General features: G+C 36.7%; 1 protein-coding gene across 1 annotated transcript; it reads left to right on the top strand.

The window, feature by feature from the left end:
- The first annotated feature begins 9436 nt into the window (after positions 1 to 9436).
- LOC142621242 (wax ester synthase/diacylglycerol acyltransferase 11-like) lies at positions 9437 to 15008 on the top strand. The gene is made up of 8 exons (XM_075794561.1): positions 9437 to 9622; positions 11603 to 12175; positions 12478 to 12544; positions 13119 to 13228; positions 13464 to 13673; positions 13889 to 13910; positions 14132 to 14244; positions 14670 to 15008. The coding sequence occupies exons 1-8, from the start codon at positions 9437 to 9439 to the stop codon at positions 14847 to 14849; spliced, it is 1461 nt and encodes a 486-aa protein (XP_075650676.1). The 3' UTR covers positions 14850 to 15008.
- The last annotated feature ends 1513 nt before the right edge of the window (positions 15009 to 16521 follow it).

Genomic DNA, 16521 nt, shown 5'->3' with positions numbered 1-16521 from the left:
CACAAGGTATGTGGTCCGAGGACCATGCGTGACCGAGTTTCTGTTTGATACTTAGAAATAGCGAATTGAAATGTCAATTTTCCCAAAGTAGAAGGTCAAAAGACTCGACATAACTAAAGTTTTGTTTAACAAATAATAGGATATCAATTTCCACAAGGCATGTGGTCTGAGGACCATGCATGACCAAGTTTCTGTTTGATACTTAGAAATAGTAAATCAAACTGCATAATTATAGTTTGGACAACAAACGACAAAAATGCTTTTTATTAATAATAATACCTTCGTAGGTTGTTTACATTCCAAGGGCGTTGTACAATTTTTTCATCTAGATTAGCTAAGTGATATGACCTTATGCCCGCTATAGAAATGATCCGATATGGTCCTTCCCAATTTGGTGCTCGCTTTCCCCATATTGGGTTTTTGGAAGTACCCATGACTTTCCTCAATGTCAAATTCCCAGGCGCTAGTGGCCTCAGCTTCACATGAGCATCATATCCTCGTTTGAGCTTCTGTTGATAATAAGCCATTTAGACCATGGCAGCCTCTCGCTGTTCCTCAACCAGATCCAGGCTTCTTTCCAGGAGGCCATCGTTATTTCCTGGGTTGAAAGAACTCGTCCTTAATGTGAGAAACCCAGATTCTAAAGGTATCACTGCCTCGGCCCCGTAACTCATGGAGAAGGGTGTTTCTCTAGTGGATCTTCGCACACGTAATCCGATATGTCCACAAAACGTGTGGCATTTCCTCTACCCATCTACCCTTTGCGTCATCCAGCCTCTTCTTAAGTCCACTGACTATAACTTTGTTAACGGCTTCGGCCTGCCCATTTTTCTGAGGATAAGCTGGAGTGGAGTATCTATTTGTGATGCTCAAGTCATTACAGTATTTCCTGAAAGCTTTACTATCAAATTGCAAACCATTATCTGAAATAAGTGTGTGAGGTACCCCAAATCTAGTGATAATGTTCTTCCAGATAAATTTCTTTGAGTCCACATCCCTAATATTTGATAAAGGCTCAGTTTCAACCCACTTGGTGAAGTAGTCCGTTCCCACGAGTAGCCACCTTTTGCTTCCCATAGCCCTTGGAAAAGGCCCAACTATATCTAGTCCCCATTGAGCGAATGGCCAAGGACTAGACAAAGGATTAAGGACTCCACCAGGTTGATGAATATTGAGAGCAAACCTTTGGCATTGGTCACTCTTGCGTAGCCTTGAGCTTTTCTCTGTATATTAGGCCACCAATATCCCTAAATCAAAGACCTAAGGGCTAAGGATCTCCCCCCAGTATGGGTTCCACAAATTCCCTCGTGCAATTCTTCCAAAAGTGCCTCCGTCGCTTTAGGATGTACACACAGTAGGTATGGTCTAGAAAAGAAGCGTTTATACAACTTCTGATCCTCGGACAATCAAAATCGAGGCACCTTTCGATGAATTTTATCTACTTCAGACTTCTCCTCGGGTAGAACATCACTTTTTGAAAAGAACACATAGGGTCAATCCAGCTAGGTTCGGGCCTTATCAGATGGATATGGACGACACCTGTGGTGGTTAAAGTTGGTTTTAACAAGTCTTCGACGAGGATAATCCTAGGCAAACACTAAGTTGAGGACGTCACCAAAGTGGCCAACGAGTCCGCATGCGTGTTTCCACTTTTAGAAACATGTGAAAGGACGAAAGAATCAAACTCGGATTGTAAACATTTGACCTGGGTCAGGTACTCTTGCATTCTTGGATTCCTAGCCTCCATGGTCCCCGTCACTTGGCCCACAACTAATTGAGAATCTGAGGACATATGAACCACCTTTCCCCCCATTTTTCGTACCATATCCATACCAACCAAGACAGCTTTGTACTCAGCCTCGTTATTAGTGGCCGAGAACGCTAATCTCAATGATTTCTCAAAGGTAATTCCCTTAGGGGACACCAAAACAAGTCCAACACCAGAGGGGATCTTTGCCTGTGATCATGCCAACTGATTTTTCATCCATGTGTGATTCCTTCGCAGTTTCTTCTAACGATGGTTCGGCAAATTCTGCCACCAAATCAGCAAGAACCTGGCTCTTTACCAAGGTGCGTGGCATATATTTGATATCGAAAGCTCCCAGAATAGTTCCCCACTTGGCTACCCTCCCCTAATAGTCGGCATTTCGTAATACTGACTTGAGAGGTAGTTGAGTCAAAACCACGACGGTGTAGGACTAGAAATAGTGAGAAAGTTTTCGTGTGGCATGGACTACGGCCAGAATTGCCTTCTCCAAAGGCAAATAACACACCTTAGCTTCATTCAAAGATTTATTGATATAATAAACTGGTCTTTGTACCCCACTGTCGTCCCTTATCAAAACTAGGCTGACTGCATGGATAGTTACAGCTAAGTATGCAAACAGGATTTCATTGACCTCCGGCCGAGACATGATGGGTGGCTAGGAAAGATATTCCTTAAGCTGCTGAAAAGCTAAAGTGCATTTCTTGGACCATTGGAATCCTTTCCATTTATTTAACAATTGGAAAAAAGGCCTACACCTATCAGCGGACCGAGAGATAAATCTGCTGAGAGCAGTAGTCATCCCGGTCAATTTTTGAACTTCCTTTAGGTTCCGAGGTGGTTGCAAGCCCTGAATGGCTCTAACCTGTGCCAGATTCACCTCTATTCCTCTATAAGTCACCATGTAGCCTAAGAACTTTCCGGAGCCTACCCCAAAAGAACACTTTGAGGCGTTAAGGCGCAGTTTGTACTTCTTAAGTGTTTGAAAGGTGTCGTCCAAATCTTTCACATGCATAGGTATTGTCTTACTCTTCACTACTATATCATCCACATATACCTTAATGGTCTTTCCAAGTTACGATTCGAATATCTTGGTCATCATCCTTTGGTAAGTAGCCCCTGCATTTTTCAAATCGAATGGCATTACTTTATAGTGATAATTCCCTGTAAGAGTAATGAAGGCAGTCTTCTCCTGATCACCTAATGCCAATGGTATTTGGTGATAGCCCTAGAAGGCATCCAAAAAACTCATCCGAGGATGCCCGACTGTAGCATCCACTAGTTGATCGATGTGAGGCATCAGGAACGAGTCTTTTGGGCAGGCTTCATTTAGGTCTGTAAAGTCCACGCATACTCTCCACTTTCCGCTCTTCTTTTTCACTACAACTGTGTGCGCCAACCATTCTGGGTAGAAAACTTCTTTAATAACCCCAGCCCTTTTGAGCTTGAGCACATCTTCCTTGACGGCCTCGGAATGCTCTTTCGAAGAACGCCGAGGTAGTTGCCTCCTGGGAACAACGGCAGAGTTGATGTTCAAATGATGGCAAATGAAGCTTGGGTCAACCCCCGGAGCCTCATAGGGATCCTAGGCAAAAACATTGATATTGTTTTTCAAAAACATCACCAATTCCATCTTCTCTTAGTGTGGTAACCGTATCCCAACTTGAAAGAACCTTTCGGGGTCATCAGCTATAAGAAATCTTTCCAAATCTTTACACATGACATCCTCTACAGTCACCGCACCCGACGCATCTAGAGTTGTTAATTGCTATAAGTCTTCCACAGCCGAGGCCGAGGACTCTGATTTGGCTTGATGTAGTACTACGACCGATATGCATTGCCTTGCTACCGATTGGCTACCAGAAATTTCTTCAATGAATCCACCCGAGGGAAATTTTACTTTAACATGCAAACTCGAGGAGATAGCACCCAAAGCATGCAACCAAGACATGGTGAGGATGGCCGTGTATGGAGAATATGCGTCAACCACAATGAAATCCACATCGACCGTCTCCGAGCTCGACTGTACGGGCAATCGAATTTGTCCTTTTGGCATGACAGCCTTTCCTTCGAAGCTTATAAACGGCGAATCATAGGGAGTGAGATCCTCCAGCCCTAACTTAAGCCCCTTGAATAAGTCAGGGTACATAATATCCGCACCGCTACCCTGATCGACCATCACCCTCTTGACATCATAATTCCCTATCCTCAATGTGACCATCAGGGCATCGTTGTGTGGTTGAATAGTCCCAACCTTATCTTCATCAGAGAATCCCAAAATAGGCGTACTCCCTTTGATCCTCTTCGGCCTCGAGCTAGACTCCTCGGCCTGGGAATGTGACACCGCCATCACCCTATAAAACAGGAATTGGTCCTGCCCGGTGCAGCGAAGATGACATTAATCGTTCCCAAGGGCGGCCGAGATGAGTTGTTCTTCTGATTATTTGAACCCGAACGATTTCCTTGTCCATTGGGTTGATACAGATGCTGCTTCAATTTTTCCTCGCTAACAAGCTGCTCTAAATGGTTCTAAAGGGTTCGACAATTCTCAGTAGTATGACCCACATCCTGATGATATTGGCAAAAGATGTTTTGATTTCGTTTCGTAGGGTCTCCCGCCATCTTATTGGGCCATTTGAAGTAGGGTTCCTTACGGACTTTCTCCTGCAGTTGATGCACTGGTTCTCAGAATACGGCATTAACTACTTGAGGATTGGCTGAGCCAGATTGCCTAGAGAAATCTCTCCTCGGCTTGTTGTTATGGTACCTGTTCGACTTGAAATCCCTTCTCTCCTGCGAGATAACCTTCGCCTTACCCTTACCTTGTTGTTGGTCTTCCTCAACCCTTTTGTACTCGTCGATGCGATCCATGAGGCGACGTACACTCCATACGGGCTTTTTGGTCAGAGATTTTCTTAAATCATGATCAGTTGGGAGGCCCACTTTGAAAGTGTTAATCGCCGCTTCATCAAAATCTCCATCGATTTTGTTAAACATCTCCCAGTACCTGTCATAATATGCTTTCAAAGTCCCACCCTCCCTCATGGCCATAGATAACAATGAGTCCAAAGACCGAGGGACTCTGCTGCTTGTAATGAATCGAGAGGTGAATGCCCTGGTGAGTTCCATGAAAGAATCGACAGACCCCGGCTTTAGTTCGTTAAACCATCTCATAGCAACAGGTCCCAAGCTAGAGGGAAAGTCTTTGCACATCAAGGCTTCGTTCTGAGAATGTACCACCATCCTCTGATTAAAATGGCTCACGTGTTCGACTGGGTCTATCTTGCCATTATAGATGGTGAAAGTGGGTTAAGTGAACCGCCGTGGGAGCCTTCCCTTCTCGATCTTGCTTAAGAAAGGGGACTTGGAGAGTTGGTGCAACGCTCGGCTCATAGCATCGTTCCCCAAGCCCCTGGAGGGAAACTTCTTATGTTTACGACTTGGAAGCTCATCCTTCTCGTAAGAGGAGGTTTCGCTAGGAGGAAGGATTAGATGGAGGTGAAGCCCGCCTTCGTTTGACACGGTGTAGCTTCTTCTTGAGGTGGTTAATCTCCCTTTACATGGCCTCAGCATCATCCTCATGAGTGGCCCTGCTCCCACCACGCGAGTGGCTTGCATCAGGGTGTGGTGTATGCATACTTCCCTCTCGATCCCTCCAACGCTCGAGATGCTCAAACTGATCTTCGTGCTGGGACCCTTGAGACTCTGCATGATGCGAACCTAAGCCTGCCATCACGTTCCAATTCCTTTCAACACTGGGTTCCCCACAGACGGTGCCAATTGTAAGTGCACAATTTGTACCCGGACCCAAAACGAGTGATGGGCTCAGGCCCAAAGAGCCTTGTACAATGAAATTTGTAGAGTATGGGTTTGAAACCTAGGTTAGGGATATTGGAAAGTTGATAAACAGGCTAGAATGCCACAGTCTATGCAAGTAATAGATGAATGTGACAAAAAACTCTCCTCGGACGTAAGCCGAGGAAAATTTGTATAGCCTTTCTTTCTCTAAGCAAAAGATTACAATTTTTAGTTTCAAAAAGGAAGCCCCCCTTTTTCTTTCCTCTCTCGTCTTCTTATATCCTTCTTCTTCTTCCCTGTTTCATCCACATGTAACACAGATCTTCCTCCTAGATACTTGTCTCATCCACCACCTTCTTAAAGTCTTCAAATTATAGCTGGAAGGCTGAATACTACTATTCAGAGGTCATTTCCCCATTAATGCGGCCAGAGAGGTAGATGCAAGGCCTTTAATGCGGTGGTAGCAGCTTTTTCCTCAGGCCTTTAATGCGGTGGTAGCATTTTTTTCCTCAGATATTTCTCCCACGTTCCTGCTTCTAACGGGTGCTTGGATTACGCCTTTACCCAACAGACCATTTAGAATTCAGTCTCTAAGCCCTTTAGCAAGTCCTATGGCCTTTATTGGGCTTGTCCGATGAGGTTCTCCACCTTAGATTGCTCCTTGGACCATTATAGTGTAGACTAACCTGTGGGCCCAGAAGACTCTGATTGAATAGACTTATACCAACTAACCATGCCCAAGGCCCAAACGTGCCTTTAAGCATTTTTACCCCCCACACCAACCAAACACAAATGAGAGAAATTAAAATCTTTTTTATCCTCCCACTTTTTCATGCTTTCTCCATTTTTTATCCTTCCACTTTTTCATTCTCCTAACCAAATAGACCCTAATGGAACCCACTAAAACTAATTAAAACAAATGTCATGAAAACACTTAAAATTGACTTAAGAAGATTACTCTCCTAATAAATCTAGGGACCCTAATTTTCATAATGGTGGAGTTGCTAAATTGTGACTGGTACTATGTGAAAATGATATTATTCTATTCACAATTTACTATGTTAGTTATTATGATAAGCATTATCAAAAATTTTGTGCTCTTTGATTTATTATTATTCCCTTATCAAAAAAGAAAAATAAGGCTTAAAAGGTGAAAATGACGTTGATTTAAAATAAAAAAAAAACTTGTGATGGTACTTTGTTAAACTAATACATGATATTCGATTAATCCACCGATCTCCATTGGAATCTTAGCTTGAGGTTCTTCCTTACACGAGAGAGTGATTAAGATAAAATGTTTAAGAGAAGATTAGAGTATTCTAAGCCTGAATTATATTATTACATGAGAAGAGAATAATTTAAGTTTGTGAAATAGAGGTTGATTAACCAACTTGCCGTAATCAGTTTTTATTCGGATAGGCAGAAGATTGAAGTTCAATTCTTATAAAGGGATAAGATTATCAACAAAAAAAAAAAAAATTCTTATTAAGGGATAAGGTTTCTGTCTAGAGTCTGGACCACTAGACAAGACAATTAAAACCGACGTACATGCATGACTATTTTCATAAAAAAAAAACATTTTTCGTGTGCGTTTGCGTATTGCTTTTTTGTGTCTGGCTTTACGTTTCTCTAGGTCCGTGCATTATTTATGAGATCCCGTAAATACTGACAAATATAATTTTATAATTGAGTCTCACGATATTATATATAAAAATTATTTTGTTAGAATATTTTTAGCAGTAAATTTTTAATTTTTAACAATAAACATATTTAAACATATTTTTGTCGTATTGTTATCACGTTCGGTTCAATGAACACGTTCGGTTCAGTGAATGCTAGAGACAAGTCAAACTCGTTCTTAAGTATGACCCTTGGAAGCTATAAAAACACTATGACACATGTAGCCTACGTGTGGAATTAGATTGATGGGACTTTTTGTTTTTTTTGTTTGTTTTTTGGGAAACACATACATATAGTAAGTTTCATATATACCTGAAGCTACAAAATGATACTATATCATTCGTATCAAAATTTAAACAATTACAGCTAAGAAATGAGAGATATGTTTGCAATGAAGCTACCATAAAAAACAAATCCTCAAACAATTACAACTAAGAATAAATGAAGCTACCATAAAAATATTTTTGTCAGCAATAAAGAGAAAATGAGGATGGATTAAGGATATGGAGAAATGGTACTTGATGGTGAAAAAAGCATTTTGTATCTAAAAATATTTTTGTCAGCAATAAAGAGAAAATGAGGATGGCTTGAGGATATGGAGAAATGACACTTGATGGCAAAAAAGTATTTTGTATCAAAATGATACTATATCATTTGTATCAAAATTTAATAAATGAGAGATATGTTTGCAAAAAATAGCTACCTCACTAACAAATTAAATGATTTAAAATAGCTACCTCACTAACGTTAGTGAGATAGCTATTTTTTGCAGACATATCTCTCACTTATTAGATTTTAATACAACTGATGTGATATCATTCGATACCAAAAACGTTATCACTGCAAACAGCACAAAGCCACAACAAACTTATCCCACCCAACAAGAGCCAGTAGAGGCGAGTAAAATTCAACTAGCTAAAGCCTCCCATACAATGATACAAATAGAAGCATTAAGCCTAATTCAATACTTAGTTACAACTGCACTTCTTACTCTCGATTCTTTCTTTAACATCCCTGAAAGAATAATTGCATTCTTTGACGCCATATGTGATATGTGGTAGACAGCAGCCCACCAAGCTAGCTTACACAAGGTGCGTGGTTCTATACCCTATCCTTTTAATTAATTGAGCAGCACCCCCATTTCACTAACTCCTGCCTATTGGTTTTGGCATCTGTCACTAAGCAAAGCCCTATGATATTATCCCAGATTGTCTTAGTAAAGGCACATTGAAGAAAGAGATGGTCTCTATCTTTAATACTGTACCTGCAGAAACCGCACATATATATTGTCCATAGCAAGTCCCCCATTGTACCAATCTTTCCTTAGTTAGGAGCTTGCTTAGGATAGTCACCCAATTAATCCAACCAACAAAGGAGTGCCTAGGGATAGCTAGATTATACCACAACAGAAACCACCGCTCTACCTTATTAGCTTTAGTTCTTATTTCAGTCAGCACAATGAAACTTGTGAGAGGTAGACCATAATTATTACTTTTAATAAAAACACAACCAAACAATTGAATGGTTTTTTTTAAGAAATAGGTATTCTATTATAGAAAAATATAATAGATGCTCTAAGGGTATTGGATTAAGAAATATTTTTTAAAATTTTTGTTTAAAAAATATTTTTAGAAACCTATTATAGAAAAAGAAAAAGAAATTAAATTATTTTTATTTATCAAGAAAGTAGTATCAAAATTTTTCTAAAATAATTTATTAACAAATGTTCTAAGAATATTCGTTAATCAGACTCTTATCTCATACGGAGTCCAATACAATGCATAAATCATACCTAACATACAATGCATCAAACGTACGTGCTTAACATTTAAGGCATGAATCATGTAAAATTCAACATTGTGGGCACCAAAAAGGTGTACAATAGAAAGAAGCTTCCATTTCCTAAATTCTTTCCTTAATTATTGGACCAAACCAAATGGGAAATGGCATTTATTACGTAAGCCAAAAGAAAACGAATATGAGGCCAAATTGAAGCCATGTCGTTAAACTTAGAGCTCGTGAGAGAAGCCAAAAAGGAAAAAATACACAAATTGTGATAAAATTACAGTGGCTGCCATTCCATTCGACTTCTATAAATGCAAATCATGCGTAAGGAATCTTGAACCATCGGAGTGAAGCAACATAAATAATATTCTGGTAAGGACAACCAGCAAGAGAGTAAGAGAAACAAAGATGACTAACAGTGGGGCCATGATCGGTGAGGAGGCTCTAAGTCCCGCAGCTCAGTTGTTTCATTCACCAAGTCTGAACTGTTATATTGTTACAATGATAGGGACCAAGACAAAGATCAATCCTAACTTCGTCAAAGCTGGTTTGGAGCAAACTTTGCTTAAGCATCCTCTGTTCTCTAGCAAGATAGTAAGAAAATTTTCTTTCCACAAATTAAGAAAAAAACCATTGTTTGGTTCCCTACTCCTTTATTCCATTTCAATTATGTTCAGTTCAAAATGTCTCATACTAGTCAGTAAACCAGTACAATATCATCCTTTATTTCATTTCACTTAAAATTCAAGTTTTTTTTTTTTTTTTTCCCTTAATAATAAACTTAAAATTTAAGTTTATTTTGGTCTACTTCGGTCTCTATTGCATTTCAGCCCAATATATACCTACTTGTTAGGTATATATGTCTTTTGGTACGTAATAACATTTTAATGTTGTAATGACTTTTTTTTATTTGTCAATGATGATGGAGTGATTCATCATTTTATTATTATTATCTTGCTTCATCATTTGTTTAAATATTAATCATGAAAAATGTTTATATGAACTTCTTGATTTATTGTTTGAGAAGTTATTTAAGTCAATAAATTCATATACTTATATGTGTGTGTGTGTTAAAAATTTTCATTTCAATAATTAGTTTGGAACTAGACTATTACTAAAACGAATAATTTACGCATACTTCTATGTCAATAATACTATAATAAAACAATTTTACACATATTTTGTTATAATTGTTTTATGTGATAGATTATGAGTAGTGGAAAAAAAATTGTGTGTCCATGTGATAGTGATGAACGACCAATTACAATTTGTCACATAAGACAATTATAACAAAGTGTACGTGAAAGTGAGTATTACTAGAATTATTGACTTTATAAAAAAACTAAGGAGTTAAACAAGTTTGACTGGTAGAGGTCCAAACCTGAAATTTTAAAATTTCTTTTATAGCATATGAACTTATAATTTTTATTTTATTTTTATAGCTTGGTCATTTTTGGGCCTACAAAATTAAGCTAATTGAATGACACCAAAAAGCAAAAAACAAAAACATTGGGATGTTGAATTTGTGGCCCTCAAAGAACCGGTTAAACAAAAATAGTCTTCCATTTTTTATTATTATTTATCTTTTTATAATTTTTGTTTTCTTTATAGGCACAAGAATTATCTATCCTATACTATTACAAAGAGAATACAATTTTGTCCACTTTTAATTGGTGCTAAATATCCTCACATCCAATCACAATAAGTTTTAAAATTTTCAAATAATAGGGCTATATAAGGAAAATAATAAATTTCTAACACCTAAGATTTAGGTCCATATTAAAATTTTAAAATAGAATCCTATATTTCCCAATTTTCGCAATATATAAATATGAAAAAAAAATTGCTTATGACTATGTGTTTTTTTAATTAGAAGATAATTATTATATGTACTTTAAACTATTTAGATAGAGGATTAGAATAAAGAAGTGTTTATAACTTCTTAAAATTTTCTAATTTAAAAAAAGAAACCCTCTAAACATACCTATAGCTCATGTGGAAATGTAAGTATAATATATATATATATATATATATATTATACTTACATTTTTTGTACATGCTCAACAACTTTTATGCACTTATTCTAATTTAGAAGATGAGAAATTTTTTATTTATGAGGGAATAAAGTTTGAATCATGAATATTTCAATTAGAAACACCAAAAAAATATTAGTTGATCCAAATTTTATGATGTTATATATATATATAGAGTTACAGCTTACTTCTTTTTCTTTTATTTTTTAGAGAAACAAGTTACAACTTACTTTAATATTAGAAAATTAAGAATTTATATTCTTATTCACACACACATATATATAATTATGTATATAATTTTATGAATTTTTCTTGACTGGTTTAATATTGAAGTTTCAACCCATAAGTAAAAAAAAATGGTTATACCATTGGGCTCAAAATGGGTCAATTCTTGATTTCTTTTAAATATATATAAATCCAAAAGTATATCTAATGTCACATAGTTTAAAATTAATTTTGTGAGAAAATATAATCTTATATTTTATTTATCTATATATTATTAATAGCTTGTTGTTGTTAACTATTCAATTTATGGCGAAAGGTGGGCAGCAAGGAGGGCAGGAATATGAAATGGACTCCAACTACGGTAAAATTAGAGAACCATGTTTTTGTTCCGAATTTGGATCCAAGCATAGATCATCCAGACCAGTTTGTTGAAGACTATGTTTCAAATCTGACCAAAACTCCCATGGACCTGTCCAAACCATTATGGGAAATCCACCTCCTCAACGTCAAAACCTCGGATGCAGAGGCTGTCGGAGTATTTCGAATCCACCACTCAATTGGTGATGGTACATCTCTCACTTCACTTCTCATTGCATCTACTCGGAAAACCTCGGACCCAGAAGCATTGCCTACTGTTCCCATAAAGAAACGAGCTGGTTCAACCAATTCCAACACTACATTTTGGTGGCTATTATCCATTTGGTTTGTTTTAAGGTTGATTTGGAACACTTGTGTGGATTTTATGTTGTTCCTGGCAACCTTTCTGTATCTGAAAGACACAGAGAGTCCCATCAAAGGTGCACCCAGGTGTGATCTGACTACAAAGCGGTTCGCTTATCGTATAGTTAGTTTGGATGACATCAAGCTCGTGAAGAACGTGATGAATATGGTATGTTGACTAATTCTTCGACTCGAATGGGCCATAAAGGACCTCAAATTCTTCGAACTGACATTAATGATTATAGCCCATATCTGTGGTGCACATGCAATTTATGATGTACCACATAAGCCATTCTTTCCTAAGAATGCTTTTATGAGTATTCCTACTTTCCATCTGTTTTTCTTTATTTTTGGAGAAACATTCCTATTTAGTATTTAGTATTTACCATATTCAAATTTTACAAAATGGGTTAACAAGATGAATTTTTTGTTGTTGTTGTTGTTGTTGGTCTTGTGTGGATCATTTATCAGACAATCAATGATGTTGTACTGGGAGCAACACAAGCTGGTCTTTCGCGATATCTAGACAGGAGATATGGTAAGTTTTCTACAATTTACTTTTTTATTATTTTTGTCAATTTGGATAAAGCTTTCGTCTAGTACTTCAATGCATTGGCAAAGGATATAATGAGACATATAGTTAATTTTGATTACATATTGCATCTGTATTGCAATGTAGTAAAGTATTGAATGAAAGCTGAACCCTATCAATTTATCTTTTGATGTTTATTAAAACCATTTTCGTTTCCTAAATTTGAAAAGAATGTCATGTCCTTCAATGCAGACTTCAAGGGAAAAAAAAAAAAAAAAAACCTTCCATTGGGACACTTCGTAATTAGTTTCCAAATTATGTTCGGATTTTTTTTAGTAATTGCTCAATTTGTAGGAACAATTGTGTCAAACATGCTGCTACAGAAATTATCATTTGATATATTTTTCCTCTCTCTCTCTAGAAACTTAACTATATTTGCTTGTATACTGTTGACTAAAGTCAATTGCTTTTGGGTCCTGCCCAACTACTTTATTAATTTCCGTTGACAACAAAAGAAGAAAAAACCTTTTTTTCTTAGTATAAACATTTAATAATCTCAAGAATTCGATGTTTCACTCAGCAACTGAGGATGAGAAAGATGGGGATAATAGTAATACTAATAATCTTCCAGAAAGTCTCCGCCTTAGAGCAATCGTTTTCGTAAATTTAAGAGCAACTGCAGGGATTCAGGTTCATTACTTATCTCTTATTTCAAACACTGTCCATTAGATTTCTAGTTATGTATTCGATTTCTATCAAAAAAGAATTGTGCATAAAAATTGTATTGGAGATTATCACTTTCGAAATTTTGGACGCTTTAAAAAATATTTCTTGCATTTTGATTTGATTCAATAGATAATGAACTTGCGTTCTCTATATATGATTTGGATAAAATGTTTCCTCTCTGAATGTATTCGTTAAATAGGATATGGCTGAAATGATGGCAAAGGGATCCAAGGACAAGTGGGGAAATGAGATCGGTTATGTAATCTTCCCTCTCACAATTGCTTTACATGGTGACCCATTGGAACATATAGGGGAAGTTAAAGCCAAGATGGAACGTAAAAAGCTCTCACTTGAAGCTCAATGCACATTACCATTTTCTGGTTGTGTACTTAAAACATTTGGAGTTAAGGTGATTAATCTCCCTACGCCTTCTCAAACAAACAATAAGAAATTTGAGGCTAAATTTTGGACTGTGGTTAGGATCTGTTATCACTTATCACTATGACAAAACTCAACTCCCAAACTTTATACATATCAAGCTCTAGTGTGATTCATACGGATTCTAATATTGTACATCATTGCTGAATTCTTGCTTGAGTAAAATTCTATTTACATTGTTGACAGGCAGCTGCTGCTCTGACACACAGTTTTTACAAATACTACAGTGGCCTTTTCAAACGTGTGTGGTCCGCTAGAAGAAATTAGCTTCTTTGGCCATTCAATAGCTTTCCTTGCTCCTAGTATTTACGGGTTCCCTCATGTAAGTAGTCCAATAACTCTAATCATTTTCAGTATTAACAAATTCAATAAGCATGTTTTGCTCTACTTGACATAGAACAGGTTTTTCATGCTCACATACACACACAGTTTTTACAAATACTACAGTGGCCTTTTCAAACGTGTGTGGTCCGCTAGAAGAAATTAGCTTCTTTGGCCATTCAATAGCTTTCCTTGCTCCTAGTATTTACGGGTTCCCTCATGTAAGTAGTCCAATAACTCTAATCATTTTCAGTATTAACAAATTCAATAAGCATGTTTTGCTCTACTTGACATAGAACAGGTTTTTCATGCTCACATACACACACAGTTTTTACAAATACTACAGTGGCCTTTTCAAACGTGTGTGGTCCGCTAGAAGAAATTAGCTTCTTTGGCCATTCAATAGCTTTCCTTGCTCCTAGTATTTACGGGTTCCCTCATGTAAGTAGTCCAATAACTCTAATCATTTTCAGTATTAACAAATTCAATAAGCATGTTTTGCTCTACTTGACATAGAACAGGTTTTTCATGCTCACATATTTCATCCTCACCGTGATGACATAGAACATTTTACTGATTTTTTGCTCTTCATCTCTCTTTCTAGTTCCTTAACCTTTTTTTTTTTTTTTGGTGATTTCTTTTGCAGGCAATAACAATCCATTGCCAAAGTTATGCTGATAAGATGACCATTATTCTAGCAGCTGACCCGAATGTGGTTCCTGATCCCCACCGGCTACTTGATGATCTAGAGGAATCACTGCAACTCATCAAAGATGCTGCATTGAAAAAGGGTTCATCAAAACTGCTATCTGAAAAGGAGGATTAGTTCGGAAGGAACATGATCTGTTAAGAATGCATTTATAGTTTTTAGAGTGTTATGTAATTTGTGGAACATTTCGTTTTCTGTCTTTAGTAGCGTTTTGATGTTGCAGCTCTTCTTCTTGTATTAAAGTTATGGTCCTGGTGTTGTTCTAAAATTAAGATGCTTGTTGTACTAATAGTCTGGTGAATGAATATTTTCATTCACGAAATAAAATAGTGTGCTTGTATAGTTTCAATGATTGTAGTTTCAATAATATTTAATTCACTTATTTAGTTAACATTATTTGGTTGCCTTGTTAGTCTTATGTACCCACCATTTCATTGCACTATATATCTTTGTTTTTCTCGAAGTGATAATACACAATTCCTCCAAGGGAATGGAAATTTGCTTTTTGTGCATCAAAATATAAATTACATATCTCGTGTCTCAGTCCTAGTGTAGACGCACTTAATAGGAATATGAATATTGGGATTAGTGATTAATGTTACAAGACACTAAACAAATGATATCACTCTTCCCCTACTTAGCAAAAAAAAAGATATCATTCTTCTTTCAACCAAAGAGTTCTGCTTTATAGTTGTTGAAATATATTCCACCAGCAATTGGCTTGACTTTCCTTTGGGGAAAAAAATTTTCAAAAAAAAAAAAAAAATTTAAACAGCAATTTACCATTTTTAAAATGCCTCATCTAAGAAAGTATTTGATATTAAATGATATCATGTTAGTTATATCAAAATCCAATAAATGAGAGACACATGTACCCAAAAAAAAAAAACTACTACCCTACTTACACCCTTGAGAGTAGTGATAAAAAGGCAGAAAAGTTGATATAATCAATTTACACGCATATCTCTTTGATGTTAAATTTTGATATAGCTCAGATTAGTACAAAATGAACCTCCTAACCTCCAGGTCCAGGCCACATCTCCACATTTTCCCATGTGTTGGTCTTTACTTGTTGCGTGCGAACTTTGTCCATGCAGCAAAAGGAAGATGGAAATAACATAAAGGTTCAGTCGAAGCTTCTTTTGTAGATTGGAATTGGGCTTATCCTTGGGCTGAATTACTAGTTCCATTTAACCTTTCGACACACATAAAACTAACCAAGTTTCCTTTCAAACGGGCTGCCGAGTGGGCCTTCAATCTTGTTATTTCTTTGTGTACTGATTTCTCCTGGTCTTTGTTGACAAATGGAGCTCATGGCCCATGGGCCTTGGGTCTCACTTTACTTCTTGCGACAAAAATGCCCCTAACACAAATTAAAAGCTATATCAAGCAGCAAGCCATAGTTGAGCACTTGAGCTGGACTTAGACTAGCAGATGTTCTCCATTATACAACTTGTGCTTAAACAATTAGCGCTACATACTATGACTTGGAAGGGTCATTTTTGTTTTATATATATATATATATATATATATATGGCAAATGTTAACAAGCACCGCATCGGTGCTTGATAAGATTGTACTAGAATGAGTCTCATTTAATAAAAAAAATTATATAAATAAAAGAAAAGGACATAAAACTGGCACTGCAAATTATTTTAATAGTTTTTTCTCTCTATAAAATTTGCCCCATACTGAAAAAAAAAAAAAAAAAAAAAAAAAAAAACCTCGTCAAAAAAAAAAGGACATAAAATTGCAAATAAAATATAGACAAAAAAAAAAAAAAAAGGGT

Source organism: Castanea sativa, chromosome 12 (assembly GCF_040712315.1).
Source record: "Castanea sativa cultivar Marrone di Chiusa Pesio chromosome 12, ASM4071231v1".
In the NCBI taxonomy this organism is placed as follows: Eukaryota; Viridiplantae; Streptophyta; class Magnoliopsida; order Fagales; family Fagaceae; genus Castanea; species Castanea sativa.
This window is presented reverse-complemented; position numbering and strand designations above follow the sequence as displayed.

Excerpts from the sequence above, each read along its gene's own strand:
- LOC142621242 (XM_075794561.1), top strand. The coding sequence starts at position 9,437 with ATGACTAACAGTGGGGCCATGATCGGTGAGGAGGCTCTAAGTCCCGCA. Across the intron at positions 12,545-13,118 it reads ATATCTAGACAGGAGATATG|CAACTGAGGATGAGAAAGAT; the intron begins GTAAGTTTTCTA and ends TGTTTCACTCAG. Across the intron at positions 14,245-14,669 it reads GTATTTACGGGTTCCCTCAT|GCAATAACAATCCATTGCCA; the intron begins GTAAGTAGTCCA and ends TTTCTTTTGCAG.